Genomic DNA, 26,804 nt, shown 5'->3' with positions numbered 1-26,804 from the left:
TAAAGTAATGTGTTTCTATTTGAATATATTTTAAATGTAATTTATTCCTGTGATGGAAAAACTACTCTTTTAGGACCCATTACTCAACTTTTGAGCATCACATTATCCTTCAGAAATCCTTCTAATATGCTGATTTGCTGCTCAAGAAACATTTCTTATTGTTATCACAGTTGAAAACAATTGCTTAATTTGTTTGTTGAAACCCTAAAACGTTTTAAATTAGGATTCTTTAATGAGTAAAAAAAATAAAACTTTTGATGGTAAGTGCTATTGAATGGAAGTATATAGCTGCTTTTATATTTGAAAAATTCAAGTGTATCATCATGTTTGAGCATCTGTTTGAAAACCCCAAAGTAACTTCCGCAATATTGCTGCGTGCCTCCTTGATGACAAGGTTATTCATTTTCATGTCACAATTATGTTATAATTCCCTTAAATTCTGATGTATGTGTTAGTTCTCCTTTGATTTGTGTCTCTATATTACAGTTTTGGTTTTATATTGCTAATAACATTAATACTGTTCTAAATTTTTAATGTTACTGAAGTATTAAAGTGACTGTTATGTGATTTAATGGGAATTATATGACCAGTTAAAATCACGAATGGAGATCGGCTGTCCATCACTCATTGAAAACACACACAGTGTGGCCTGTTTTTTCCACGTCACAAACCTTACAACCAATTTTCAGGTCATCGACTTTTACTTTTGACAATGTCCCCTTACCAGAGACCTCTATCAGTAAAATTTCAGAGGGCGGTTTATTGCTGCAGAGCAGTTCTGCACATTGGTTGGCATAATTTTATGGTCCAGCAAAATCTTTTTCCAAGCATGACTAGAAATAGCACAGAGGTAATGAAATCATCACCTGAAACAGTATCCAGCCTGCAGTTGACTCTGCCTGTAGTGGTTAATGGCTGTTTGAATGGCTGTATTGTACGTGGAGGCCTCATAAAGTGGGCTCTTCAGGGACCAGGCGTGCAAACTGAGCTCTGTGAAATAATATATGCAGGCCTAAAAGGCTGGTAATTGTGAAAGTTAAGCAGACAAATGAATGCGCTATTAATCAACACGTCTCCAGCAAGCATATCAATTTTTGTATGTCTGTGTGTTAGTTTATCGACAGGCAAGACTTCCCTACACTGAGGAAAACAGATGGATGAAATGAGCTGAAATTTGCTGAATCAAGTTCTAAATTCTAAACATTGTTCATGTACATTCATGTATTCTATACAGGGTTAAAATGACATTTCATGATATCCAGGACTATACTGAATGCTTCTTTTGTGCAAGCTTTTAGCTTTAGTTTATTTTGTTCTTTCATTTGTAAAAGGTTTCCTTTGTTAGATATTATGAACCATCATGACTTTGTGCTTTTCATAGAAAAGCAAATAAATTCTTGAAAAGGAAATTAATTTTCTGCAGGCAAGCGACAATCATATCAGCCCTGTCTCTGATACTCCCCTCACACAAATTCACATATTAATTTTCCCTTTCTAAATTAGATCCAGCTGCACTTGGTATAAAATATTCTGTCAAAAGCCCAACGATTCTCTTGATTTAACAGACTGTTTGATGCCGTCTGAGCAGTGAGGCCACATTAAGGTCTATTTCAATGCCGGCAACAGACAACTTAATTGTATGCTGACATGCTCATTCAGTCTCAGAAAATTGATTTTGACTTTAGATGGACATGTAGTCGGTTCTCTGTCGTCTGAGGACTTTCATTTAAAATGAGCCTGTTGAAATGCTGACTGCTTACATGCGGTTTCAAAGCGCATTGTAATCCTTGGTCACACTTGCTTTATTCAAATTTTTTATTATATAATTGAACTAAATGTTTACCTATCTCTTTTTATATGACAGGTGTCTTTATAATTTCTGTGAGCATGGCAGCCGGTGTTCCCAGACGTGGTCGTCTTTCTTCTGTGATTGCACTGGTACAGGATACAGTGGAGCTACGTGCCATAACTGTAGGTCTGCGCAATGGATTCCTACATTTCAAACACACTTACTGTTCAGTTATTATGTATTGTTCACTGTCAAAATTCCCTTAGGGTTATTTGAATTTGTGTTTACGCTTTGAAAACATGCACACAATACAAAAACTAACATGACATGCAGTGTATGCATTATCAAATACTCAATCAAATTTTTAGGAAGCTTTGATCCTGTATTTGCAGATATGTGTATTTTGCTCAAAGTCTGTTTTTAACAAGAATCATCTTTACATAATGTTTGCTAAAAGTACAGAAATCTTGTGTTCTCTGTTTGAATTCTTAGCCGTCTATGAAGCGTCATGTGAACACTACAAGCTTGCTGGAAGCACTTCTGGATATTTCTCGACAGATCCTGATGGAAGTGGCCCTCTTGATCCTATTCAGGTCTACTGTAATATTACAGGTTGGTTATTTCTTTCCGCCCCCAGCTCAAATGTTAGATTTGATCAAACTGTTATGTCTTTCCCATGTGTTTTACTCAGTTTAAAAGTCATTATTAAAAGGGTCTGAAATTAGCAGCCGCCAAATGGGTAACCCTTATCAATTCACTGGCCAAATTGGCTTGTCATGATTCATAGATTATGTCCTCCAACCAAGAGCCTTCAACATTAACAAAAAGTGTAGAGGATCACACATTGGACAAAAAGTGTTATGTCTTTAAAATTAAAATACACTATTTTGTACACTATAGAAAGACGTGTCCTGTGTCCGAATGCGTGTCAGTGGAGGAATAGACTTCAATATGCTGAATTCACAGCTAAACCCATTATGAATTGACAGTGTGTCTGCTAACTTTCAATGTGTTTGCCATTAAACATTCATTTTGTAGTGAGCTATGGTTGGGAATTACAACAAACATGGTTTTTGAGGAGAAGTCACCAATAACTGTGTTTTTATTTCTATTTTATTTTTATAGTTTCCACAAAGAATGATTGACTGAAAGCTATTTAATGATTCAGAATCAGGTTAATTAATTAATATATTTAAATCTAAAGAGTGATTTTGAATAAGCAGCGAATCTGGTTAATTTCTGATATTTTTGTTTTGGGTAGTAGAAGTTCTGAATAGTAACAAATAAAAAAGTTTATTTCAAAACCTGCTAAAATAAATACATTTGCAATTTAATTGTGAAACTATTTGCTTTGAGCTGTGGTAGATGCTTGAATAGACATTATAGACAGTCACTTTGGATGGCAGCATTCTCTGGGGCAACCCAGGGCACGGTGCTGTCATCTCTTTGTCTTGCTCACTGAAAATGAATGTCTTGGTATGCAACTCCCTGTGTCTTATTTTACTTCATTTGTCTGTCCATGTGTCTCATTACCTGTTAGAATTCAAATGTTATTTTATTTTATTTTTCCTTAATATATGATACTTGGAAATGTTCCCTCACTGCATTTGTTGGAAAGACATTATATCTCCCATTTTTTAGATGCAAGACACTCATTTGTTTTGTGCCTTTTAAGTGTCCTGGAATGTTGGAATAATGCAGAGCATCAAATGTTTCAGGGAGCAAAGTGTGGACAGTGGTTCGTCACAACAGCTCGAATGCAGTCAGAGTACGAGGCTCTACACTGCAGAAGCCATATGTGGGATGGTTTAATTATAGTGCCTCATCTGAACAGCTGAAGGCTCTGGTGTCTCTGTCAGAACACTGTGAGCAGAGAATCGCCTACCACTGCAGAAGGTCACGGCTGTTTAACCCCTGGGGTGAGTACTGGCCTTAGTCTCTCAGTGCTTAGATATGTATCAATGCTGAAAGAACAATCCATGCTAGATTTACAAGACTGATTTTGTTAGGTACTAAATAATAGCAAAAATATTTCTTTCCTCTTTTTTTTTTTTGTTCTTTTTTGTTAACAACTGTTTATTGAATTTTATTCTGTGGAACAGTAGTACAAAACAAAAAGCAGCTGTACAAATTTAGAACGCACCCCAACCTATTTCACCCCCTGGTAGACTTTTAAAAAATAAATAAAATAAAATAAAATAAAATAAAATAAAATAAAATAAAATAATAAAAATATATGAATTAATATTAATAGATAAACAAATAACAATAAAATAATTTTTACAAAGATTTTAGAAACGAAGACACAACATTAAAAGCTGAATGCCATGAATTAACAGTTTTCACATTAGATCCATGTATACGAGAAGTAGAGAGTTCCATTGAGATAATGTCCAACAAATACACAGTCCAGGTTTGTCTGTTTATTGTGTGAGGAGGATTCCAACGGTTGAAAAGCTATGTTTTTGCTGCTGTGAGAGCAGCTAACTGTAAAGATCTTTGTTGGATGGACAAGGAGAAGTCCCAAAAGTCATTCATGAAGAAATGGCGCGGAGTCAAACATATCTCAGTACCCAACAAATATGATAGGTCCAGTGAGAGCTGAGTCCAAAAAAGATGAGAGAGAGGGGCACTCCCCAAAAAAATGCAGAAACGTGCCTAAAACTCCTTGGGAACAGAGATTACACTTAGGAGAAGACAACAGATTCGTATAAAAACATTTAATTGAAGTCAAGTAAACTCTATGCAACAATTTCCAATGAATCATTGGTGATTAGGGTTTTAGAAGACAATTTAAACATACCCCATACCTGATCGGAAAATAAAACATGCACATCCTCATTAAGATTCTTAGCCCAAACAGTAGTAATAGATAAAGGTTTGTATGAATGCTCAAGAAGAAAGAGATAGATGACTGAAGTAGAGGAGGGAGTTTGCGCAAATGGTGAACAGGCAGTTGAGAGCTCCATGGCACCCCATATGCCCGTAGGGCCAATCTAATACACAAATACATAAAAAAGGAGGTGCTTGGCAGATTATATTGAGTTTTAAGATTCTGGAAGGATTTTAAACCCCTATCATCATAGATATCTCCCAGAGTGTTTACTTTACTATGAGTCCATTGCAGACAATGAAATGGAGTACTGCCTGCCAAAAGTGAAGTGAGTGAAGTGACATACTGCCAAGTATGGTGACCCATACTCGGAATTCGTGCTCTGCATTTAACCCATCCAACGTGCACACACACAGCAGTGAACACACACACACCGTGAACACACCCGGAGCAGTGGGCAGCCATTTATGCTGCGGCGCCCGGGGGGGGAAGTCGGGGATTCGGTGCCTTGCTCAAGGGCACCTCAGTCGTGGTATTGAGGGTGGAGAGAGCGCTGGACATTCACTCCCCCCACCTACAATCCCTGCCGGCCCGAGACTCGAACCCGCAACCTTTGGATTACGAGTCCGACTCTCTAACCATTAGGCCACAACTTCCCCTCGACCGTCAGGGTTGCAGGATAAAGGAAAAAAATTCTGGATGCCAGCGTCTCTCATCTCCTTCCTAATTGGCACAAATGCACTTCTTTTTGCACTTTTTTCTTTTTCCAAAAATCTGGAAAGAAAGACAGTGTTGCTCCGTCGGAAGTTTTCTCCGGGGCATGATGTCTGACAGCCCGCAGAATGAGCTCCCTGTCCATGTAAAAAACAAAACGAAAAAATCAGCAAAAAGAGGCCAAACGTATGGAGCTGTACTCGATTGCAACTAGGTTCATGAGCACGTCACGTGACTCCCCCTCTTTTTATTTGTTCTGAATTATGATGAACTATGAAATATATGAAATCAGCGTAAATCAGACACTTTTGAAGATAATTTTACGTGCAAACGTTTTGGTCTGTCAAAGCATCATGACAATAAATGAAGACAGACACTTTTTATGAACTGCGTTACTAGAAAATTTTGCCATGCAAAAAGATGTTACATTAGCATCTCACCAAATTTATTTGAGAAAGGTCATAATGGTCATCCAGTGTCTGCAGGAAGGAAGAGAGAGAGATTTTGAAAAGCTCTTATTTCAAGTGTGTGTGTGTGTGTGGGGGGGGGGTTTCTCTCTCTGCTTCTCTATTCTGGTCCAGCTGGCTTCAAAGACTGGCATAATTATTTGTATTGCTTTTTGTTTTGTCTCTGTCGCTCTTGCTGTTAAAAATGTGTTATCTTAGTTATAAATCAGGCAATAAAGGAAAATGTCTTGGTCACTTATTCACAATTAAATTAAAACAATCATGCAATTATATGAATTGAACATGCCATGTAAATATATTTCTCACCAAATCCAAACAATATTGATTTTTAAGATTTTTATGAGGTTATGTTGGCACCTTTCTTCTTCTTCTTCTTATTATTATTATTATTACAGCAATAGTAAGCAAATAAATATTAGATGTTAAAGACTTAAAAATCCAATTTTTTGTTTGTTTTCCATCATAGTTGTTTAACAGGGATCAGTTGGCGTAAAATTATTTTGAGGCAGGGGCGTAAAATTAGGGGGGGGGGGGGGGGGGGGGGCAGGAACGTGTCCCTACCAATATCCAGCGACTGCCAAACTGTCCCTAGCAATAATTTTGATCAAACAATTAAATATGTATATGTCTTTGTCATTTCGGACGCATATGAAACGTCATACCATTGATATTACCTAAGAAGTTAAAGTAGATAGGCTATGTTAGAAAACTGCGCGCTTTCAAGGATGCGCATTTAATTCATGGGCGGAACAGTTGTACACTGGATGAGAAGCGCAGCTGCGTTTAGAACAACTCACAGGTATTGTACCCAATTCAAGACAGCAGTCCAAAACAGTTAATATAGAAGTTCACTTCAGGAATTAACAAAGTTGCATCAATGAGTTTGAAGTACGGTGTTTGACAAAACAGAGCAAACGGAAAGAGAAAGCGCAATCTATGGCTATTATTAGCTCCCTATATAAAGCATACGGGCATAAACAGGTTGTGCGAAAAGATAAATGATTTGATCAAATGCTGAAAATTACAAGAGAGATGCCAAATGTAGTTTTAATTTCAGTTGTAAACTTCTTGTAGTTCTAGCAGAGAATAAAATAAACATGTTTTTTTATTTCAGTCTGGCAGTCATCCCAGTCTAAATCCATAATTACTGCCCAGATTAAATTCCAATTGGCGTTAATATGCATTGCAGATTCATTGGAAGTCATTATTAACACACCTTGTCACAAGTGTTTTGATTTAGTGTGCTAAATTAAGCTGTCAGTTTAAAGATCTGTCAGTTCTTCAAGGTCTATACTCATGCAAATTATTCTCTTTCACACAAATCAAAAGTATCATATTTCCCAGGTAGTCGCTGTCATCACTGATCAAGTAATTACAGTCATGGAGAAGTGAAATGGATATTTCATCTGTTATATATATGCATCTATATCAGTCAGTGTGTGTCTCTCCTTATACACTTAACGAATGTGTGTCCATTTGAAATTACTGAATTTTTTACACATTTCCCATGTCAATAAAATGTATAACATAATTAAGTCTTGATGTTGTATTTGCTACTTTTTAGTGCTTCTTTAACTGTTGTTTAATTGTGAAATTTACTATCAATTTCTGAGTGAAAATTGCATCCATTTTTTTCAGTGTAACAGTAAATAAAAAATATCTATAGTCAATGTGTGGATTTTATGTAGACATATCATTGTTAGTCAATTGCATATGAAAGTATGACTCTATATTCCACATTATTTAACACTCTAAAAAAATATTTTGTATGTGTCTATTACCGACAATAGGCGTGAAACTCTATTTTGATATCTATTGTAAAGGATTGAATTGTTCAGGTCTTAAATGGCATCAATGTGTGATTTGTGCATTAACATTAATAAGTCTGGTGTTGTTGCAGACGGCACCCCTTTGTCCTGGTGGGTGGACCGCAGAGGAGAGAAGAGGACCTACTGGGGAGGATTCCAGCCGGGGGTGCAGCAGTGCTCCTGCGGTCTGGAAGAGAACTGTGCCGACATGAACTACTTCTGCAACTGTGATGCAGACAGAGTGTCATGGTAATAAGGCAAATGCACCTCATGAAGTCTACTGAGATGGACCTTATTTTTACTAACATTGGGTCTAATTCACTGATAATTGCGCAATTATGTGTGCAGACAAGGCTAAAACCAGATGAAATGCAGTAAACACCTTTTATATAAGCCTAGCCTACTTTTATTCATAATTTATACTTAATCCATAACAGCTGAGAAGGCACATATTTTTTTTTATTGCACTACATAATTTTTATTAAGACTTATTGTAGGGTCACTACAGTCAGTAAAATTCATTTAGAATTTACAATATATGATATATATTTCAAATTGTATCTATATTGTATGTAAAATTGTGTGTATATATACTGTATATATATAGGTTCATACGGTTCAATCCCGCATGGCCTCATCAACACGGCTATGGAACACTACCATATCCCCTGCCACACCAGGGGTATAATTACCAGCTACTTCGGAGGATTCAAACTACGGTTCAAAACTGCCCACTTTACAACTCAGTGGCAGGACCTTGAAAAGGGAATCGTGACAGGCTGCACCATCTCCCCCATCCTGTTTGTCATGGGAATGAATCTGCTCATAACAGCTGCAGGAAAGGAATCCAGAGGGCCATCAATGGAGTCTGGCACTCGCCAACCTCCAATAAGAGGCTGTATGGATGATCTTACCATAACAACTTCAACCCATGTGCAAGCAAGATGGATCCTGAAGGCTCTTGAGGACGTGGCAACATGGGCTCGGATGAAGTTCAAACCAAGGAAATCAAGAAGTATGGTGATCAGAAGTGGGAAAGTGACCAGCAAGTTCCAGTTGCGAGTACAGGGGGAGATGATACCATCAATTGAGGAAAACCCAATTAAGTGCCTAGGGAAATGGTACGACGCATCCCTGACCAACAGATGCAACGTTTCCAGGACAGAGAAACAGGCAGATGCATGGCTGAGTAAGATCGAGGGGTCAGGACTGCCAGGAAAGTTCAAGGCCTGGCTTTTCCAACACGGTCTGCTACCACGACTCATGTGGCTACTGACAATCTATGAAGTACCTATGACAGCAGTGGAAGGAGTCGAGAGGCGAGTGAACAAACATCTCCGCAAGTGGCTCGGAATCCCACCAAGCTTCACGTCAGTAGGGTTATACACCAGGTCTGGTCAGGTACAACTACCCCTATCATCAGTGGTGGAAGAGTTTAAGGTGGCAAAGTGCCGGGTTGTGATGATGTACCAAGACTCCAGTGATGAAAAAGTCAGAAGAGCAGGCGTCACTACGAGATCAGGACGCAAATGGGTGACTGACACATCAGTGGCGCAAGCTGAAAGCGCATTGAAGCTGAAGGACATCATCGGGAACCCATGCATAGGGAGGCAAGGACTCGGTTCCACTCACTTCCCGCAGTGGGGAAAAGCAGACCCAAGGCAGAGGAGGGACATGATTCAAGCCGAGGTCCGTCACCTGGAGGAAGAAAGGCGCAGATCTAGGGCCGTCAAACTTGGAGCACAAGGTGCCTGGACAAAGTGGGACCTGCCGAAGCGGAAGATCACGTGGCCTGAGATCTGGAGTCTGGAGCCCTTTCGCATCTCTTTCCTGCTTCGTTCAGTGTACGACACCCTTCCATCACCAACAAACCTCCACAGATGGGGAATGAGGGAGGACCCATTGTGTAGGCTATGCGGAGGGAGGGGAACAATGGCGCACATACTGACAGGGTGCAAAACAGCTCTTAGCCAAGGAAGATACAGGTGGCACCATGACAAGGTTCTCAGTGCACTGTCTGACATCTTGGAGCGGGAGAGGCAGAAAAAGCGTCAGACCAGTACAAGGCCGGCGACATCCATTCAGTTCATTAGAGAAGGGGAGAAACCACCAGCCCCCAAGAAGATAAAAAAGAGCCTCTTGCAAGCAGCACAATCCTGGGAGATGAGGGTGGACCTGGGAAGGAAGCTAGTCTTCCCCCAGGTTGTGCAAACATCGCTGAGGCCGGACGTGGTCTTATGGTCCGAGGAGGCAAGGAAGATAATCTTGATTGAACTGACGGTCCTGTGGGAACGGGTGCGAGGAGGCCTATGAGCGGAAAGCCACCAAGTATCAGGACCTCATTGAGCAGTGCAGGGCCAAAGGGTGGCAGACCTGGCTATTCCCGGTTGAGGTTGGGTGTAGGGGTTTCCCGGCGCAGTCTGTGTGGAAGTCACTCACAGCTCTGGGTATAGCAGGAAGGGAGAGGAAGGCAGCTGTTCGTAGGTTGGGTGAGGCAGCAGAGAGAGCGTCTTGCTGGCTCTGGAGTAGGAGGGAGGAGTTGAGCAGGGGGCCAGGAGGAGGTGGGCAGTGACTGGCCACCACTGCCGACCCGCCAACTGGAGGGTGTTGTGGTCCAGGGTCGAAACACCCCGTGAAAGTTGGACGCCACCTGATGACATCTCCTCTTGGCTGAAAGCTACAGTCATGCAGTACAGCCAATGACTGAGTTAGACAGCATCAGTATAGATGTATCCAATAGTAGACTTATATCTATATAAGTCAGGAAATGTTTTTGCTTTTGAAGAAATAAAAAAGCCATTTTTGCCTAACAAAGCTGCATTTATTTTATTAAAAATTACAGAAAATATTATTACAATTTAAAATAAATATTTTCAGTTTTAGTATCTTTTAAAATATAATTTATTCCTGTTATCTGTGTCACATGATCCTTTGTTAATCATATGCTGATTTGGTGATCAAGAAACATTTCTTATTATTCTCAATGCCGAATAGAATTTTCAAAAGAGCACCATTATTTGAAAGATTTTTTTTATTTTTTATTTTTTTTAAAAAGTAAACCTTTACTGGCACGTTTGATCAATTTAATGCATCCTTGCTAAATAAAAGTAGTAAATTCTTTCAATGAATACATAATAAAATGTTTGAATGGTAGTGTATGTCTAATATATCGATTTTTGTTCATTTGCTGTGTCTTGTTTCCTTATACATCTGTTGTTTACAGGGAGAATGACACTGGCGTCCTCTCATATAAGGAGCACTTGCCAGTGCGGGATATTGTGGTTGGTGATACTTACAGACTGGGCTCCGAAGCTATGTATGTCGTGGGACCCCTGCAGTGCTCTGGTGACAGTATGTAAACTGATCTCTTCTGCTGTTTTCATACGTGACAGAGATGGATGTTTGAAAGAGACTAAGAGAGAGAGAAAAAAACAAGTAGACAGATAGCAGATAATTCATTCTATAAAAGGAATATGTAATGACATTTATCTTTCTTCCTCTCTGTTAGAGTTCTTGTGGAATGCTGTATCTTTTTACCAAGCGGCTTCATATCTACAGTTCCCGGCTCTCCAGGTGGAGCTTTCCCTCGATGTCTCCTTCTACTTCAAGACTGCTTCCCCCTCCGGGGTCTTTGTGGAAAATATGGGCATTCAAGACTTTATCCGGGTTGAGCTGAGCTGTGAGTCCCGGCACATCTATAAGAATGAGCCAATGTTAGATTTCTAACTGAGCAGTATAACATAAAGTTAAAACAGAAGAAATCAAGATTAATAATACTTTTCCATTCATTTTTGTTTGGTGTAGGCCTGTAACTTGAGTAACACTTTAAAATAACTATCAATTTCTTAACAATTAGTTAATGCAATAGGTATAAGGAATTAACAATGAAAAATGTTTTCAGCATGCATTTAGTTTAATTTATAATTTAGATTTTTCAATATAATATTGTTCATTGTTCATGATAATGCATAAAATAATTGTTCTTTTATTCAACTTGAAATGTTAAACATTTATTGATGTAGTCACTCCTCAAAGGTGTGAGGTTGGTAAGAGTCTCTTATGCCCACCAAGGTTGCATTTATTTGATCAAAAAGACATTTGGAAATAACTGTTTTCTATCTTAATATACTTTAAAATGATATTTATTCCTGTGAAGGCAAAGCTGAATTTTCTGCAGTCATTACTCCAGTCTTCAGTGTCACATTATTCTTCAGAAATCTTTCTGATATGGTGATTTGCTGCTCCAGAAACATTTCTTATTAAATACAGTTGAGCTGCTTAATATCTTTGTGGAAACCATGCCACATTTTTTTTATTTGAATTTAAAAACATATAAAAAGAACAATTATTTGAAATAGTATAATTTTATATATTATAAATGTCAACCTAATGCATCCTTGTTGAATAAAATAATAATTTTCCTTGAAATAAAAAATCCTACTAGGCACAAACCTTTTGAATGATGGTGTATGTATAAACCTAATTTTCAAATGTAACCGTAACTTGAATGAACACTCAGGTATATTTGATATTGTTTATCTATCTAGCATTTTTAGAAGTGTTAGTTTTCATTTGTTCAGACTTCTTTCCTCATGTTTCTGTTCACCCAGCTCCCTCAGCTGTGACTTTCTCCTTTAATGTGGGCGATGGGCCAGTAGTCCTGACCGTCAAATCTCCTGTGCCACTGAACGACAGGCAGTGGCATTGGGTTCGAGCCATTCGCAATGTGAAAGAAGCATGCCTGCAGGTTGACCAGCTGCCCCTCCGGATCATAGAAACCCCACCTGATGGACACCTTCGCCTTCAGCTCGGAAGCCAGCTGTTTATTGGTAAAATAAACCTTTTGAAAGTGCACTGCTGAGGAGAGGAGTTGTATTTGTTTATTACTCTTTATTCAGTCCAATAGTATGCATCTGCCTCTGAAAAGTATTTCTGATTACTCTTTTCTTATTTCCCATAATTTCCTCTCTTATCTCTCAGGGGGCACAGCCACAAGACAAAGAGGCTTTCTTGGATGCATTCGAGCATTTAACATGAATGGAGTGAATTTTGACTTGGAAGAACGGGCCAAAGTGACACCAGGAGTGAGTTCAGGGTGCGCTGGTCACTGTAGCAGCTCAGCCGGGCTCTGCCACAATCGGGGGAAATGCATTGAGAAAAGCAGTGGTTACATGTGCGACTGCACTAACTCCGCTTATGGGGGACCGTCTTGCACAGAAGGTAATATTCCAGATTTAACTAGTGATGTCAATAAATTAAACCTTTTATAACTGTTAAATCGATTAATACACAGAAAACGAATAATAGGAAGAAAAGAAAGTACTTCAAAAGACTATTCATAATAACTAATTAGATTTTTAATTTGAGAGAATTCATGTTTTACTTTACTAAATGAATACCAAATAAACAAAATATAATAAATAAATAATTAGAATGTAAAATGCATTTCCTTTTTAATAAACAGATGCAATCTAAAAATTAAAATCCTGAATATAAAATAGAATTATTTTGCAGACAGTTATTAAGCAATAATGAATGCTTCCAACAGCATCATCTTTGTTTCAGACCTGATGAAACTGCCATGTAATATGTGACATGAATTCATGGATGACTTAGTGACGTCTATGTATTTGCATAATGTACCTTAAAAAATAATTTAGCCATATGTCAGTGGGCAAGCGCTGCCAGTCTTTGAATAACTCTGCTCTATCAAAGGCTCTCTGATGCTGGATTGGAGAGCTTTGATGTTGCCTGTATGAGCACTGAAGGCACAGAAGTCTCGGAGGCGTATGTGTTGAGTTGGATTTTTGAGTCTTGATGTACAGAATCTGAAACAAATCTACTTTTTACAGAAGTTTATTCAGTTTACAAAAGCTGCCCTTCCATTATGACAGAACAACTATTATCTTAACCTTGCTATGTTTGAATTTGCCACATTCCTTGTATGGGTGGCTTGTTTTAGCATCTTGTTAATGAAAGTTATGCCATTCTGGCAGACATACTTGTAAACATACCTCAATTTTATTTTATTTTTTTGTTCAGATATATAGTGTTATATAATCTGTCTGTAAACAAGAAGGGAAAATCTACACATTTGTATTCATGAAGACATCAGAAAGTCAGATGTGCGTTAAGCTGCCTCTCTTTAGTTTGATCTGATGAGCTGTGCTGATCAAAGGCACTGAGGATGAGATGAGAAAGTCTGACTGTTCTGTTCTTTTGCCTCAGTCTGTCTGTCTGATAGTCTGTATCTAATAGAGCCTGCCATTATGATGATGCACATTATTCAAATACAGACAGAGACAAAAATGTAATTATAAATGCCAAAGTACTTGTTCTGATTCTTGCTGCAATAGTCATTGGCGTATTATGATATTGGGAATGTTTAATATCTCAATTTTTAATCTTCTCTGTGTGTTCTTTGTCTGTCTTTCTGTCTGTCATCTCTGTATGTTCTTTGTCCATCTCTCTGTCTGTCTGTCTTTTTCCTGTTTCACTTGAAAATGTTTCTCATTTGCGGAAAATGGCTTGCAAAGGATGTTTCATGTTTACTTGTTGACCAGCCTGCAAACTTAAAGGATAAAACTTCTAGGAAACCTAACACTTTTAACATTAACACTCAGAATTTGTCTTCACAGATTTTTTTTTCTAATTATTTCCATTTTTTAACAAGCACTAGGACACATTTCTGAATAGGTCAGTTTTTCAAAACTCTTCACAAGTTCTCCTTATCAACTTGGCACAGCAGTTATATCTCACACTCAAAATGCACTAAAACTTCCAAAATACTTCATACATGTCTGCAATCAAGTCGTTCTTCCATAACACCACCAAAGATTGTCACCCAACATAAACACTTAACACTAACAACAGGTAGCGGTCACACTTTATTTTAAGGTCCAGTTCTCGCTATTGACAAACTATTAACATCGACTTTTGTCTTAATAAATTACTAATTTGCTGCTTATTAATAGTTAGTAAGGTGGTTATTTAGTTTAGGTATTGGGTAGGTTTAGGGATGTCGAATATGGTCATGCAGAATATGTGCTTTATAAGTACTAAACAAACAGCCTATATGTTATTAATAGGCATAGTGAGAATTGGCCCCTATTCTAAAGTGTTACCCAAGTAGAATAATACAGTGTTTTCTTTTGTAAAATATCTTTACAAAATAAAAATGACAGCTCTCTACTATTTAGAATTACCTTCAGTATATTTTACATGGTTCATGTTTACATTACAGTACAAATTGTTCTAAAGTTTTTCCCCTTTTGTACAGATGGGCATAAAATGGATAGACTAACACATGTGTAGTTGTTCAGCTATATCATTTTTTTTTTTTTTTTAGATTTAGAATATATTTAAAAATAGTTTTACTGTTGAAATGTAGCAAATTGCTGTCTTATTCAGTTCTGTATTACTTTAAGTTTTGAACTTTAAGTTTAACGGTTTGAAAAGAGCATTTAAACATGCAAATAGGCCTGTAGATATATAGACTGTTGGTGGTGGTTGTGTCTGAGTGAGAAAAGAATTTATGTACTTTGAACAAATTAGTCGTTATACATATATTTTGCCAAAGCATTGGAAAATGATCCACAGTTTAGCCCAGAAAGCCCATCTAGTTGTGGTCACTGTGTTGAGAAATTGGTTGTAGAGATTTTTATTGTTTACTAAATTATGCATGGCCGTTGCTTGTAGAATCAATTGATATAAATGCATGCAATATCAAGAGTCACATACCCCCCCGTTCAAAGTGTTTAAACAAAACTCGGAGGAAATCAGGTGTACTCCGATTAGATTTTTAGCCAGTGACAATATCCATCTGGTATTTTTACATGTCCACAGAGGTGTCCATGTCCTTTGAAAGAGGAGCGTCAGTCACCTACATTTTTCAGGAGCCATTCTCTGTCATACAGAACCGGTCGGCCGCAGTGCTGTCTGTCCCTTCTCAGTACAGCAAGTCCAGAGACAACATGGCACTGAGTTTCCAGACCACACAGAGTCCTGCCATGCTGCTTACAGTCAACACCCTCAGCCAGCAGTATGTGGCCATCATCTTAGCTCGGAACGGTGAGATGACTGTGCAAACGTATATCATTCTCAATGCTGGATGTCATAAGTTTATGAAAGGTTTATATGTCTATAATAGGGATATTGCAGCACTAAATGAATTACCTACATCCCCTATATCTGGAATACTGTACTGCGAGATTAAATTTAAAGAAACATAAAAAGTTATAGTCCTCTGATTGTGTTTTTCTCTAATTAGATTTAGGCCACAAGGCCATTGATTAATCCTGCTCATTTGGTTCTTAAACTGTCAGTTTTACAGCCTTGTAGATCACTAAACTTGCTAGAATCGTAGTAAATCACAATTAACTAGCAAAACATTAACAGCCCAAACTAGATAGGACATTGTTATATAACCAAAGCTGTTAATTTCATGCTGTTCTGCAGGCTTGCATTAAAACTCTCAAAATAACAGTTCACTCAATAATGAAAATTTTGTCATCATTTATTCATTCCCATGTCATTCCAAACCCATATGATATTGTGGAGTTGTAAAGGCAGTACACTTATCTTTTCGATACTTTGAAAGTGAATGGTGACCAAAATGTGTCAAGCTCCACAATGAAAAAAAAAAAAAATACTAAAAGTGAAATAAACATAAATTAAAACTAAATAGAAATAGAAATATATACTGCGTGTGTATATATATATATATATATATATATATATATATATATATATATATATATATATATATATATATATACTTTATATATATATATATACTCTCTCTCTCTCTCTCTCTCTCTCTCTGTGTGTGTGTGTGTGTGTGTGTGTGTGTGTGTGTATGTATTTATATATATAGCAAACTAAAATTTAAATCAAAGCTGAAAATATGATATACTGTATATATATCTCAGAATATAGTACAAAAAACATATGGACTGCTGATATATTTTGTAATTTTTGGTTACCATTTATTTTTATTGCACCAAAACGAGCAGCATGAACTTTGCACTGTACTAAGGTTTGTGTTCCATGGAAGAAAGAAAATCTTACATGTTTGAAACACAAGGCGGGGTAAAGAGCTGTGCTTTTAAGATCAATCATGCATTCACCCAGCTTACCAAAATATGGATTTTTATTGTGTAACACTCATTCCTACATAATAGTACCACCCACATTCTTGTTGAGCTAAATCCAATCACGCAATGCTTTTTAGAAATATTGACAAAAAGTGTTAAGTGCAGTAATCCTTGGCGTACAAAGAAAGTCAACAGATGTCTCAAATATAACTGTAACTACTTTGTGAGGGAATTTCAGCACGACCTACACCTTGACCCTTTATCTGCACTATATGTGTGTAGGAGGGACAAATAAATGTGTATTGACAAATTCAATACAGAGTAAAGGCTAGAGGCTGCCAGGGAATTAATATTTATACACTGTTTAGAGCAGCTGCTAAGGTTCTACATGGTCTATATATAAACACGTTGTCTCATAGACTTATGCAAGACTCTTCTTGGGAGCTGGAGCTGTGAAGTCCATCTGCTGAGCTCTGTAAGAATGCTACAGAATGACTCCCAATTATATTGGAACATACATAATTCACCATGACTGGAGTTACATGCTTTTAATTTTTGCTTGACTAATCTAAGTACCACATGGATAATACAATTGATTTTTACAATGATTTACTACATGCTCCCAAAAAATAATTCATCCCTGATTACAGCTATAAGTAACTTTTGCCAAATACGTTAATGCATTGATCTGTTCCTCTCAGGGAGTTTACAGATCTGGTACCAACTGCATAAGGAAAAGAGACCGGATGTGTTCATCCCCATCTTGAGCAGCCTGGCAGATGGACGGCTGCATAGAGTTCACATCCAGCGGGAGGGAAAGGACGTGTTTGTTCAGGTGTTATATTTCAATACATACAAGAAACATGCATAAGCATGTGTGTTTACACTAAATTTGTTTGAAACATGAGATCAATGCATAGATAATTCTGAAAAACGGCCTGTTTAGTACATTGATTATTGAATCAGCTACAGTGTAGCCCTCAGACAATTCTTAAAATAGCTTATTATAATTTCATCGCATTCTAAGCAATTTCTCATGTATTCATTCAATTGCTCTTGATTTTTCTTAGGTTGACCATGAAAATAAGAAGTACACCCTTTTATATGATGCAGCATTTAATTCTATGAAGTCACTGACCTTGGGAAAAGTCACAGGTAATGAATATAATTGTTCTTGTTTAAAAAGACTCTAATCAAATCTTCTGAGGGGAGAAAAGTGGCAAAGAAAGCATTTTTCACATTATCTGTAATATGCATTCAAAATATCTATATTCATACTCATCTTTGTTGTTTTGGTCCTGACGTTTTCCCGCTACATAGCGCCATGACTTTTCAGAACCTGTTATGATGCTTGATGGGTCTAAAATTTCCCCTTTCCTGACATTAGACAAGGGTGATTCAACAATGAAGGCTGACTGTTTGAAACCTTTTATCTTTTTTCAGTCTCTCAAAGTGTCTAGCAGTCATGATGCACATGTATTAACGCTGAATGAGCAGGATTGTGTTTGAGTCTGAAATATTCAGGGGTTTGAAACTAGTGCCTGTCTGTAATCGTAACTTTTGATTTAAATGCTCACAATAGCTGTACACAGTGTTTTTGATGAGTAATTACTGTTAATATGTATGACACAACAATCTCTGACATACGTGCTTTTCTTTTTCCAAACAGGAAGTGATGTCTTGGATGATGAGGTAGCTCATGCTGGGTCCAAAGGCTTCATAGGCTGCTTCTCATCTGTCCAGTACAACCACATTGCTCCACTGAAAGCTGCGTTATTTAACCGAGGGAGCTCTCTAGTCAGCATACGAGGACATTTATTGGAATCAAATTGCGGCGCGCTAGCTGACCTTTCAACCTCTGTATCTCGTTTAGGTAAGTTCTTGGAAATGAATAAAACATAATTAAGCTGTTTGAGAATAGCAAGATTTTGCCTTTGAGTGCATTATTTCACCGCTGTGCAATTTAAGGAATATTTTTAGGATTGAATGTTGTCAGACATATCATATCCATAATTTAAATATCAGTTTGAAAAGAATGTGCATCACAATATGTGTATGGTAGGAAACATATCCCAGTTGCCTTATAATTCACCATGGTAATTGTGATAACTGGGTCACAGGTCTGCTTTAATGAAATGACACATGTATTGCACTCACCTGGTGTGCTTTTTTGTGTTTTGAATGGCTCATGTGGCTTTATAGTTATTGTAGGCATAATAAAGACGTCCTGTGGCTGGGTTAGTTATTAAAAATAGATGCAATTTATAAAACAAACACTTAAGAAATAGTTGCAGTGAGCATGGTCCAAGTTTTATTTCATATAAAAACTAATGTGATTTTATATGGGAGCCAGAATAGTTTGGGTTTATTTTATCTGCCATTAATGATCTTTTCAATGATTTCTTTAAAAGTGTACTGAGCATTTATGCTATTTTTTGCAAACTGGTTTATAATATTTGTTATAATATTATTGCTTAAAAAAAACATAAAATGCACAAGACATCATTGATTTAAGAAACATTTGTTTTATATGAGAATGAGGAGATCTATTCAGAATTTTAAAAACATTATACATAGAGTTGCCAAGCAACCATAGCACTAATCTACCTTGTAACTGAAATTAACAGAAACAAAAATAACTTTCCACTTTTGAATGTTAGAGATATTTATAAAAGAAGATATAATGCAGTGAAAAGGAAGTATGATCAGCATTATGAAAAACAAAAGGGTTGGACCCTTAAAATGTAAAACAACTGCATCTTGCCCATATATCTCTTTACAGTTTAAACTGTGTTGTATTTCTGTGTGATGCATGTGTCACCTTTCTGTAGATCATGGAGAGGAGGTGAGAAAAGATAAGGAGCATCACGAAGACGACAGCCAGCCTGATTCAGCTGTAATCGGAGGTTTGTTTTACCACCTCAGTCTGCTTCATAGTTTCATTCGTAACAGTCAGTGAAGTATGAAATGAGCTTTCACTATCACACATATTGTTTCTGTTAATCTTTCCTTTTTACTCTCTTTATTTCAAAAATGGGTAATGACTTTGTATTGGTAATTTGTTGTGCGCAGTAACTCATGGTAATAAAATCTCCATTGGAACTGTCACAAGGGATTGTTCACTGTTAGTTATTTGTTGGCATCATAAATTTTCCATTAAATGAGAAATAGAGTTTGTAGAATGTGTGAGACAGTGGGAGTGTTGCATTCACTGGCATTTTATATATTTATTAGGGCCGGGACTCGATTAAAAAAATTAATCTAATTAATTAGAGGCTTTGTAATTAATTAATCGAAATTAATCGCATTTTAATCGCATATAAATATTTGACCTGAGAACAGTGAGAAGTAAGTTTTTTTATATGGATTTTTAAATTTCCCATCCACAGGGCCAACCAAAGCGGTCTCATCAGCTTCTTTGTCCATGTTCACTGTGGTTTGTTTTTGGCTGTTTCTCAATATGCGTTCTTCAGCGATCTTGCGTCCTTGTGTTCTCGTTCTACGTCATCATTAACCGTCGAAGTTCAGTTCCAATTCTCAAGAATGCAAGTATAGAGGATGCATGAAAGTGCCCGGATATGTTCTTGAAATTGAGGATGCATCGAGTGCAGACTTGAGAGAATCGAGCCGTTAGAAATCCCAGAAAACGCTGTGGGTGGCCGGTGTACGGAAGCCTGTAAGCTTTAAAGTCGCTCTCACAAATACTTAACGGCTCTTCAAGTTGAAAGTAAACATTTATCGTTTTGTTTTGGTTAATTTTAATAAAGTTATAAGAGCCGGAGAAAGTCTGCATTTTTATTGGCATATTAAAATTAATCTTAACAGTAAAACATATAACGCTGTAAAATAAAACACAATACAATTATATGAAAGTAATATCTATAATAGTATGAAATGTTTTAATAAGTTAATAAGGTTCGAGTCTCAGGTCTGACAGGGATTGTAGGTGGGGGGAGTGAATAACCAACACTCTCTCCACCCTCAATACCACGACTGAGGTGAGACCCTTGAGCAAGGCACCGAACCCCCAACTGCTCCCCGGGCGCTGCAGCATTGGCTGCCCACTGCTCCGGGTGTATGTTCACTACTGTGTGTACACTAGGATGGGTTAAATGCAGAGCACACATTTCACTGCTGGTTATACTCTGTATAATTGTGTATGTGACAAATAAAACAAATTATTTAATTATTATTTATTATAAGTTATGACATTTTGTAATATTGATTGTTCATTGGCCGTTTCTTATGCTGAGACTATGCGGTCAGTTAAGCAGGAACGCAGTAATTCAATTCTCATAAGTGTGCGTTCTGTGTTCTCGTGTCCTTCCGAGTTCGTTCTTCCAAGGAAGCTCTCTCTCGCGCACTCTCCCCGTGTTCGCTTGACTTTTGTCGAGCCCGGCGCCTCATAGGCAAGACCGGTCTCCACGAGAACGCAAGTCCGTTCTTTGCGTCTTTTGTCTGAACGCTAGTAGGTGCTCCAGTATAATCGGTCCGCCGAAACTCATCCAGTGAGAAACGTGCTGCAGTGCAAAAATAAGTGCGATTAAAATGCGTTAAAATAATTTAACGCGTTATTTTTGTGTAATTAATTAATCTAAATTAACGCGCTAAAGTCCCGGCCCTAATATTTATTTTATTTTATTTTTTATTTATTGTTTGTATTGTATTGTATTGTATTTTTTTATTATTTTTTTATCAAGCTGAACTTGTATTGAACATATGGACTTTCAAACAAGATGCAACCCTTCTAATAATTTTCTAAATTCGTGGAAGTCGTGGCCTAATGGTTAGAGAGTCGGACTTGTAATCCGAAGGTTGCGGGTTCGAGTCTCCGGCCGGCAGGAATTGTAGGTGGGGGGAGTGAATGTCCAGCGCTCTCTCCACCCTCAATACCACGACTGAGGTGCCCTTGAGCAAGGCACCGAACCCCCAGCTGCTCCCCGGGCGCCGCAGCATAAATGGCTGCCCACTGCTCCGGGTGTGTGTTCACGGTGTGTGTGTGTGTTCACTGCTGTGTGTGTGCACGTTGGATGGGTTAAATGCAGAGCACGAATTCCGAGTATGGGTCACCATACTTGGCTGAATGTCACTTCACTAAATTGTAGTCCATGAAACCTGATTTTTTTTTTTTTTTTCCTTTTTATCTCAATAAGAACTTAAAAAAAAATGCCTTGACAAATTTGGTTTGCTCTATTGTGCTTTTTATAAATGCAAGAATGCGTTCTGTGTGAACGCCTCCATTTCCAATTCAAAACACCTTATAAGTTGAGTGTCCGTTCTGATTCGTAGGTGTGGTGACAGCTGCAGTCTTCAGTACCCTCTGTGTGCTGGCAGTGATGACTCGTTTCCTGTACCAACATCGACAAGCTCAAAGAACTGCAAGACTCCAAGAAAAGGAACATCAACGTAGCCTTGAAGCTGCTTACAGGGCCGAGTTTCACCTTCACAACTCCATGAGAGACAGCATGCAAGAGTACTACATCTGATGGACAGTCTTGTAGCTTTCAGTTCAGCTATCAGTTCCTCCTGTGGCTCCTTCAGCAAACGTGTCGTGAGGCCCTTTCTATCCGGTAAGGACAGTTAGTTGGAGATTTCCTCACTTTGGGAACAGTGGAATCTTCTGATATGTGTAAGTAGTAGCTTGTAGTTTTCACAGTGCTTGCCCCAAGTGTTGGATTAATCAACATTAGGTTATTTATGGGATGTGAGTGGTGTGTTAGGAGGTGTTTGTATTAATTCAATAATATGCCCTCTGGATAGAAACTGAAATGGAGAGTGTCATCTTTAGTGCATGAATGCAGATGCAGATTCTGAAGTGTTAATCATACTGTTAACAAAGCAAACTGAACACATATTTTAAGCCTGTGAATTTTTTTTAGGTTGCCAGAAACATCTTCAAAGTGGCAACATTGTGAGAGGAAGTCCTGGTACATTATTTAAATAATATAATGCTTCAGGTCGAGGACAGTAGCCTGTCCAAACTTGATTTATAATTTTACGTTACTCTGCCTCATAGCTAAGAATAAAATGTGTCCATGTGTAAACATGCAGGATAATTTTAAATTGCCCTTTAGGAAATTATTTTAGTTTCACGAAGAAGCTGCTAACAGAGACCAAACATGATGCTTCCTAATGTAACATTACCTGTCTGTGTTATGTGAAATATCTGCCATATTGATAATGAACAAATTCTAAGAGGTCAGTAAGATTTTTTTAATTAATGCTTTTATTCCGGAAGGGTGCATTAAATTGATCAAAAGTGACAGTAAAATTAGTAATATTTTTATTTCAAATAAATGCAGTTTTTTAATCTTTTATTTATCAAAGAATCTTAAAAAAAAACTTCCCACGAGCATATTAAGCAGCATGACTGTTTTCAACATTGATAGTAATAATAAATGTTTCTTGAGCAGTAAATCAGCATATTAAACTGACTTCTGAGGGATCACGTAACACTGAAGACTGGAGTAATGGCTGTTGAAAATTCAGCTGTGCCATTACAGGAAAAATTACTAATATATTAAAATAATAATAACAAAAATATTCTAAATTGTAATCATATTACATAACAATACTGTTTTTGCTGCATTTTTGATCAAATAAATGCAGCCTTGCTGAGCACAGAAGACTTCTTTCAAAAACATTTCAGTGTGAGTATTTAGATTGACTGAGCTGTTCTAGTTACCTGGATGTGTGTCTAATTTGACATGAGTTGTGAACTGATGATGGTGTTTAACCACTAATGGCAGAGGTGGAAAGAGTACGAAAATATTCTTCTCAAGTAAAAGTACCATTACATTAATGCAATTTTACTTAAGTGCTAGTAAAAGTATCAGTCTAAAAATCTACTCAAGTAAAAGTAAAAAGTAGCTCATTTAAAATATACTCAGAGTAAAAATGTATTAGTTACATTTTAACAGTGGGAGGGAGGCAAAACTGGGATAGGCCAAGGGTATCAAACTCAGTTCCTGGAGGGCCACATCTGTTTGAGAATAGAAAGATTTTGCCTTTGAGTGCATTATTTCACCGCTGTGCAATTTAAGGAATATTTTTAGGATTGAATGTTGTCAGACATATCATATCCATAATTTAAATATCAGTTTGAACAGAATGAGCATCACAATATGTGTTTGGTAGGAAACATATCTCAGTTGCCTTGGATATAACCCTAATTAAACGCATCTGATCCAGCTAATATAATCATTTAGGCTTATTTGAAAACTAGATGGTATGTGTTGTTGGAGCACGGTGGGAACTAAACTCTGCAGGGCTGCGGCCCTCCAGGAACAGAATTTGGCACCCCTGGGATAGGCCCATTAATCTCAAACTAGTTGTTTTTACTTAAAGGAATCAGTTATTTAGAATAAGACATTTGGGCTGTTACCAGACTAATTAAATCTGTATCAACAAAATTCATCTTTGCAATGCAGAGGAAACGCAGAAGCTGCATCTGATGTGGTATTTAGATGTATTTACACACTGTTTAATGCAGGACATGAATTCATTTAACCTGCAGTTACAAATGCAGAAATAATGTTCTGATATATAAGACATAAAATGTTGAATACTCATTTGAAATAATAATAATAAAAAAAAAAGATACTTTAAATGTGAAATGAAAACCGTCAGTAGGTGGCAGCAAGTGACTGTTAATAAGAGTCATTGCGATTTAACTGAATCATTTAAGGCAGCGGCTATAGACGCTATTTACACTAAGTGCAAATAGCAATGGATGCTATTTACACTCAGTGTAAATAGCAATTAGATGCTATTTACACCAAGTGCAAATAGCATATTTTTTTAGTGACAGATGCTATTTACACTAAGTGCAAATAGCGATGGATTCTATTTACACTAAGTGCAAATAGCGATGGATTCTATTTACACTAAGTGCAAATAGCAATGGATTCTATTTACACCAAGTGTAAATAGCAGTATTTTTTAACGATATGCTATTTACACTAAGTGCAAATAGCTATAGATTCTATTTACACTATGTTAAAATAGCAAGATTTTCTGCTATTTATACTACTTATTGCAAATAGTGGCAATTATCTGCACCTCAGTATTGTAGTACATTATAAAACAGTACGCAATAATAACGTACTGAGTGTAAATTATAATTTTAATTCAAATTTATTAAATGAATGCCACCTTATTGGGACAATAAAGCCCTCCCTACACCTACCCTAACCCTACCCGATACTTTATTTTCAACTTTTTGATTATTTCCTTAATTTTTATTGAAAATAAATGCCTTTCTGATGCGATATGAGATTTGAAAAGGGAGAAAAAAATGTTTGGCAAAAGGTGGGCTCAAACTCGGGTCGATCGCGTCAAAAAGCTTGCGCCTTACCATCTACACCACTGAAACTGATCTTGAACTAACTTCTTTTTTTTATTGTTGACTAACCCAATCACACGTTAGTGGACGGAGTTAGTGTAAATAGCCTTTGCCAACAAGATGGGCTATTTGCACTTAGTGTAAATAGACACTCCGATCATGGCAACAGTTGATTCCTTGAGGGACGAAACACCGTCATGTTGCTCAGAGATGCAAAACAGCGCTGTGACTGTGTTTGGAATGAATTTTGTTATCAAACAGACAATATGGTGTCTAAAACGCAAGTCTCTTAATTAACTTCTTGTTTGTTTAACTGTTGTAATAAAAATCTTTATGTAATCACGCTGAGTTTTGGAGAAAAAATGGCATTCTTCGTGTGATATTGATTTACAATATGAAATGATATTAATTTATTCATTTTCTGCCCCTATATCTTCAACTTTGTGATCATTCTAAATGCATTTTAACAGACTGAATCACAGTGAAAGAACGCACTCTAAATGCAGGCGCACTAGTCTAATCTAGACTTCACTGCACTCTGTAGGAGTGTTTTGTTTGGTTTTTGGCAAAATACTGATAGTCAAATCGCACATCATTAAAACAACAATTACGATATAATCGCAGACGATATATCGCACACCGTGCACCACTGTTTTTTTGTCTAATTTGTGCAAAACCTTTTGCTAAACTGTCAAAGCTTCATTGTAACCACCAATGCAACGATGCAAGTATTTACCTTACCTCATGCTTGCGAAGGGTTGATGTCTGAGATTTTATAAGCTGCTAGTTTGGTCTCCCTAGGCAAACAGTTTACACTGCATAATAGAGCATAAATATGCCCAGGGATTCATTTCATTTCCTTCGAGTTCAGCTTCAGCAGAATACGACGGGGTTTGGTTTTCAGCTGGGTCTGCACCATAACCCCTGTCTGTCCATCTGCATCTTTCTTGTGATTTTAGCACTAGTTTGTTCTCCTGCCCATTATTTACTGCAGTAGTTTCCAGGGAGTGATTTTTATTAGATTTTTTCTCAGTAATTAATGTGTTTTAAAATGTAACGAAGTACAATACTTCAAACTAAATATGCTTAAGTAAAAGTAACATTACAGATTATAACAATTACTTTAAAAAGTAGAAATATACAAAAAAGCTACTCAATTACAGTAACGCGAGTAAATGTAATTTGTTATTTCCACCTCTGACTAACGGTGTGAATCATGATCACAGATGTGAATTGGGTTGAAACTGGTTTCATAGGCCATCCTCCCCTCCCTGAGCCAATCTGACCCCATTTACATCTGCTATTATCATCTGTTTCTGGAGGCTCAACATTAGCATGCAGTGACACAGAAGTGCACGTGAAGTTTGACTAAAATACATTGAGCATTCCACTAGAAATCAGAGACCATTTCCTTTGAAATCCAATCATCTTCGAGATCAGAGATCGAATCACCCGAGACGGATGATAATATCAGGTGTCTTTGTCGTCCCTGTTTAAAATCGTAAATGCCACTGAATCTCCACCATCAGTTCACAGCATCTAAATGACAAGAATAACACTAGACATCCTTCAATGAGCTGGATAACCGAGAATCATCACAGACAATTCTGAGTAGGTCATAACTGATAGCAGGTAGCCCTTTAATATTTGCCTGTAATACAAAATCAGTATTGACTCTGAACAAAAGATATGGTTGCACTTTATTTTACAGTATGTGTACTTACATTGTACTTACCTAAGAAAGTACTGGGTAA

The 26,804-nt window shown here is 37.3% G+C and overlaps 1 protein-coding gene across 1 annotated transcript in view; it reads left to right on the top strand.

Moving 5' to 3' along the window:
• LOC306876791 (contactin-associated protein-like 5) overlaps positions 1 to 22,192 on the top strand; it is a gene marked incomplete at both ends in the record, with an annotated part of 68,231 nt that extends 46,039 nt beyond the window's left edge. The window contains 14 exons of the mRNA XM_079428198.1: positions 1,865 to 1,971; positions 2,282 to 2,401; positions 3,508 to 3,708; positions 7,704 to 7,860; positions 10,835 to 10,962; positions 11,120 to 11,290; positions 12,222 to 12,440; positions 12,592 to 12,831; positions 15,457 to 15,681; positions 17,408 to 17,541; positions 17,777 to 17,861; positions 18,376 to 18,579; positions 19,538 to 19,612; positions 21,996 to 22,192. Coding sequence (XP_079284324.1) covers positions 1,865 to 1,971; positions 2,282 to 2,401; positions 3,508 to 3,708; positions 7,704 to 7,860; positions 10,835 to 10,962; positions 11,120 to 11,290; positions 12,222 to 12,440; positions 12,592 to 12,831; positions 15,457 to 15,681; positions 17,408 to 17,541; positions 17,777 to 17,861; positions 18,376 to 18,579; positions 19,538 to 19,612; positions 21,996 to 22,192 — 2,263 coding nt within the window. The remainder of the gene's footprint in view (positions 1 to 1,864; positions 1,972 to 2,281; positions 2,402 to 3,507; positions 3,709 to 7,703; positions 7,861 to 10,834; positions 10,963 to 11,119; positions 11,291 to 12,221; positions 12,441 to 12,591; positions 12,832 to 15,456; positions 15,682 to 17,407; positions 17,542 to 17,776; positions 17,862 to 18,375; positions 18,580 to 19,537; positions 19,613 to 21,995) is intronic.
• Positions 22,193 to 26,804: the final 4,612 nt, after the last annotated feature.

The sequence above is a fragment of the Barbus barbus genome (genome assembly GCF_936440315.1).
Source record: "Barbus barbus genome assembly, chromosome: 11".
In the NCBI taxonomy this organism is placed as follows: Eukaryota; Metazoa; Chordata; class Actinopteri; order Cypriniformes; family Cyprinidae; genus Barbus; species Barbus barbus.
The sequence above is the reverse complement of the archived record's forward strand: the minus strand, read 5'-3'. Positions and strand labels throughout refer to the sequence as shown.